The 5045-nt window shown below is 50.2% G+C and overlaps 1 protein-coding gene across 3 annotated transcripts in view; it reads right to left on the reverse strand.

Annotated features, from left to right (window-relative positions):
- Prim2 (primase, DNA, polypeptide 2 (58kDa)) overlaps positions 1 to 5045 on the reverse strand; it is a 106113-nt gene that overhangs the window by 6954 nt on the left and 94114 nt on the right. For 2 of the 3 annotated variants that reach the window (XM_013019215.1, XM_013019212.1), the window contains one exon: positions 2330 to 2398. The exons of the other annotated variant lie outside the window; for it this stretch is intronic. In XM_013019215.1, coding sequence (XP_012874669.1) covers positions 2330 to 2398 — 69 coding nt within the window. The remainder of the gene's footprint in view (positions 1 to 2329; positions 2399 to 5045) is intronic. 3 annotated transcript variants of the gene reach the window in all.

A 5045-nucleotide genomic window follows, 5' to 3' on the forward strand; every position in this document is an offset into this window, starting at 1 on the left:
AGCTCTGACACCTGCTGCTGCTGGAGCACAGGCTGTGAGCTAGCTCTGACACCTGCTGCTGCTGCTGCGCTGGAGCACAGGCTGTGAGCTAGCTCCGACACCTGCTGCTGCTGCTGGAGCACAGGCTGTGAGCTAGCTCTGACACCTGCTGGAGGAGCATCAGTCAAACATGAGCACACGGGACCTTCTCACGAACACATCTCACATGTCTGCCAAAGCTAACACAATTCTGAAGGAGTGGAAGCAATATTCTTTATCTATAGGGTATTTGGGTTTTAATCAAGGTTTGTGATGACAGCTTATAATGAGGCAGCTGGTCTTACTAAAATAAAAAAAGCCATATGGAACTATCACCGAGCCGCTGCAAATGGTATCAATTAAAGGCGTCATTTTCCAGACTTTCATTAAAGAGAATTTCATCATAGAGGCCTCGGAAAATAAACTGAAAGGTCTGTTGGAGAAGGGATGGCAAACACCTGCCAACAAACACAGATTCTATTTTTAAATTGAAAATATGAATGGAGAGACTCACATCTGAAAATCTATAATAACAAATCTAGTGACCACAAATGCCTTGGTTTAGTTCACTGACTTATATTTACTTAAACCTCTGTAAGGGATTTAGATGCCATTTCTTTTCAATATCTTCATTAACTTAAGGCACCTTTTAAAAATTGGCAATACTAGCAGTGCTCCTGTTGGAATAATCAATAGGAGGGACACTACAAAAGCAGACAGAATAAAATGAAACTCTGTTCCGTAGTTCTTGGTAATTATGTCACAAATCTAGCTTTGTTTTTAAATCTAGCTTTGTTTTTGTTTTCTAAAAAGCAAAGAAAGTGACCAAAAGGCCTCAGTGTGTGAGAGCACGAGGCTTCTTCATTAAAAGGCACCCAGATGAAAATAAAATTTTGTAAAATGAGTTGTTTTCAAATAAGAACAATATTAAATTTCCAAAGCAGGTGTAGAAGAGAGAGAACCAGACCCACAAGAGACTGGGGTCTGGCTCTAGCCCTTTCTGACCAGCTCTGGTAGCTTGGATCACAGGACCTTGCAAGTTATTATTCCATGATTGTACACAAGATGGTGGTGATCGCACCTCAGCAGCCATTGTGACAAATCGGGCACAGGTACCAGGGCTTTTAGTAACAGGCTTGAAGTCAAGCTCCCCGGCACCGTGGCATGGCCATGGAGCTCGCTTCTGCAGATGGGAGCCAGCTGTAGCGTGGACAAACTGGCTGACGCAGCTCAACGACGCGGCCTGCGGCTGTAAGGTTCTTCAGGGAAGGGTTTCTAGCTCAAGGCCAGCGTGAACGACACAGTAAAATCAAGAGGGGGTAGTGTCTACAGATATTGGGGTACTACTGTTGTAATGATGTTCCCATGAACTCTGAGATCAGCTTGCTTTAACAGGCAATGAAGAGCTCGATGGATGCAGGATGGTGTTTGGGGGAGACAAGAAGTCCTGCGGGCTTGGTAATTACCAAAAACTCCACCCATGGCACCCAGAGGTGAGGCCCCAACGCTGCTCAGGGCCATTTCTCCCAGGTGGGAATCCTGGATCTGCGAAGCAGATTAGAAGAACACTGAGACTGCACAAGACGGAAACGGGCTCAGGTTCTCTGGCTGCTGTGAGAAAGATTCCAGGGCTGGGAACTAAGGCCTAGGGGTCAACCCAGCCAGTGCCACCTCCTCCTCCTCAACCCAAACAAGTTCACAACACACTGCTGCTTTCTGCTGCCTCCATTTATTCTTTATCCTCATCTTCTTCCTCCTCTTCTCTGTCTTCCTCCTCCTCCTCCTTTTTTGTTATAAATTATCCCAGTTCTAGGGTTTGAACTCAGGGCCTTGGTACAAGTCCTTGGCTTTTTTGTTCAAAGCTGGTACTCTACCACCTAAGCCATAGCTTCACTTTGGCTTTTCTTTCCCCACTGCTGGTTAACTAGAGATAAGAATCTCATGGACTTTTCCTGACCTGGCTAGTTTCAAACTGCAACCCTGAGATCTCAGTCTCTTGAGTAGCCAGGATTACAGATTTGAGTCACTGGTGCCCAACTACAACCTGTCTCTACAACCGTCCAACCTTTGGCCTCATCCCCAGGTTCGATGGGTACAGACGCAGTACAATAAGGTCCTTTCCTGAGGCCGCCTCCTAACTGCGAGCTGATGCTCTGTCCCGTTATGAACTGTCAGTTACCTGACGTGATGTAATAAATCTCTCTATTGCTGAAGACAGGGAGAGCTGTTTCCATGGCTGTAAGTAAAAGCCTTAAATGAAACACACAGTAACAAAGGACAGGATTAGGAACAGGTTAAAAAATTTACTTACTTTATGTATTATCTCAAAGTACTTCTGACAGGCTACCTGGTAATGGGACCCTTTTACCAAGTCCAAAATCTAGAACAAACAAGGAAAAAAGAAGGAAAAATTAAAAACTAAGTTTCTTCTAAACCAAAGCAGATCACAGCCGGCCTTCCATTGTGCTCACTCCAAACAGGACACAACCAACCATGGGGCGGGAGTGCCATATGTACTCTCTGTGTGGGGCCTGCTGTACCCACTGTGTGTGGGGTGTGTGTGTCTGTGCTTCATGTGTGATATGTGTTGTATACACTCTATGTGTGGGGTGATGCAGGTATCCTGTGTGGCGCATTGTATGTACCGTATGTGTGGCATGCTGTATGTGTTGTGTGGGTGTTGTCTGTGTGTTGTGTGGGGTGTGTTGTCAGTGCATTGTGTGTGTGGTGTGTTGCATGTGTGTACCATATGTACGTGGCATGGTGCGTGTACCATATGCATAACATGTTGTGTGTACCATATGCACAGCATGTTGTGCACAGTGTGTGGGCGTGTCGCATGTGTGGCATGCTCTGTGTTGAATACGTTGTCCTGCTGTGGATGACCACCGTGACCATCCTGACAGCACCCAGCAGCTGCGTAGGTCACAACAATCCACAGGTGACAGGGGATGTCCTTTACCTGCCAACTGAGGATTGTAATATCCTCACCTTGAGAGCAAGATAGGAACAGGTCCTGGTACCACAACCACCAGTGACTGTCAGAATAGCACCCTGCAGTATCTAGAGTGTGTGCATATGCCTTTAGTAACCTACAGGCCAAAGCATGAAGCAATCAAGTGCACTAGTTAGACTTTAATTTTCACACAACTTGTTTATACAGCGGCAGCACACCGTGCTGTTGTGCTACCACCGCTCAGCGGGGTCTGTGCGAAGCTGGCCTTCACCGACCGTCAGCTCCAGCCGTCAGTGACTCCACAGAAGCCCAGCAGAGCATGACAGCGCGCCTCTCAGCAAGGCCGCCCATCCCTGGTGAGCAGCATGCTTTCTCCTCCCTCCCCACACTGCCTCCTTGGAGCGGTGAAGCCCCATCCTTACCAGCAGACATCTGTAAAGTTTCTTCACCCCCGCCCAGCCCCCACTGGTCAACCATGGTGAAGTGTTGGAGTTCATTTCTACCACATCTCCAAAGCCTTGACCCCCACCCCCTCCACCACACACAGGAATGAACAGAGGCTGGAGTCCCTGCCGTCTTGTCAGGGAAGCACAGGAAACGCACTGCACGGGGGCCATGCAGTGCTGACACGTTGAGTGTGCCGAGAGGCTGGTCACACTTCTGAACTTCAGCCTCCTGGACTCAATCTTACAGGAAAGACCAGGGTGGATGCGAATCAACCCCAGAACCCAAGATTCCGTCTCTGTCTATTTGACCTATTCTTTTGTTGATTGAAATGATACCTACAGAGAAAATGAATTCACGAGAAAACTAAAAAAAGGCACATGTATGTCTCGTGTGAAAACAAAATGACAAGTGTAATGTTTCATTTGCACATACCATGTCTTGCATGGAATCAAAGAACGCTGGTTGCAAAGGTAAAGAAGGAAGGAGGTCGGGCAGCACCCTCCACAGCTGCCCTCCCCGCTCCTGAAGATCACACAGTGATCCTCCGGAGGAGCCGCTCTCTGCTGCTGTAACAGCATGCCTGAAGCGGAGTACTTCTCATAAACATAAAGGTTTCTCAGCTTACAGTTTTGGAGGTGTAAGTCCAAGGAGTCTGCAAGATGGAAGAGAACCGAAGAAAGACACATGACAAGAGGACAGACGGAGGCAGCTTGCTCTTTGGACAGTGGCAGCTCCACTTCCTGAAGGTTCCATGGCCCCCAGGAAGCCTCAGCTTCCAGCCCAGGCACCTCTGGGGACTCACTCAAGCGATAAACAAATCACAGAACAACTTACACAGCCCAGACTGGCTAGGAGCAAACGCGAGAGCTGGGCGAGCCAGAGCTGGGAACTTGCTCACAAGAAGAGAAATGAAGAGCAAATAACAGGACGAAGAACAAGAACCAGATTGAAAAGAATGTGCCAGAGAATAAGTGCAACGAGGTCCAGAGCTCGTCCTGGAAACTTGAGCACGTTCAAGGGCAGACCGCAGCTCAGCAAAGGCATTCCCTGAGCTGCTCAGCTTCCCGTTCAGCTCGGAGCGGACCGAGGCCGCCCCTGGCCGGTGGCTAGTGCCGGCAGGCCGAGCCTCGCAAGAGGCCCCGGGGAGGGTGGAGACTCCAGGCCAGCCAGGCAGAGGGAGGCCGGTCTGCAGTTCTGACAGAGACAGGTAGCTTGTGGCTCAAAACGCCCAGCAGAAAAAGGCTGTGCGCCCAGGCCGGCGGGGAGCCCGGCCTCACCCCCACGAGCTCCGCGACAGCTCCTCCTGCACACACCAGGAGCCCCACAGCCGTCTCGCGAAGGCTGGCGGACCCCGCAGGGCCTGGCAGAAGCCTCCTAGCCCAAGCTGGAGCACGTCCGGCCAGCTAACCAACCCGTCACGGAGAGACTAAGGAGAGTGGAAGTGACTCGAGAAAACCCTCCTCTGACGGTCCACGAACAGTCAACTGGCGGGAGGGCTTCTAGAATTTACTTCCAGAATGAAATGTAAAGCATCCGGTGCGGGCTCCGGGCAGCTCGCGGGCGATGGCCGGCCGGGACGCCGGGCTGGTCGTCCCCCCCTCACCCGGCCGCCCCCCGGGAGGCC

The sequence above is a fragment of the Dipodomys ordii genome, unplaced genomic scaffold (genome assembly GCF_000151885.1).
Source record: "Dipodomys ordii isolate 6190 unplaced genomic scaffold, Dord_2.0 Scaffold44, whole genome shotgun sequence".
NCBI lineage: Eukaryota > Metazoa > Chordata > Mammalia > Rodentia > Heteromyidae > Dipodomys > Dipodomys ordii.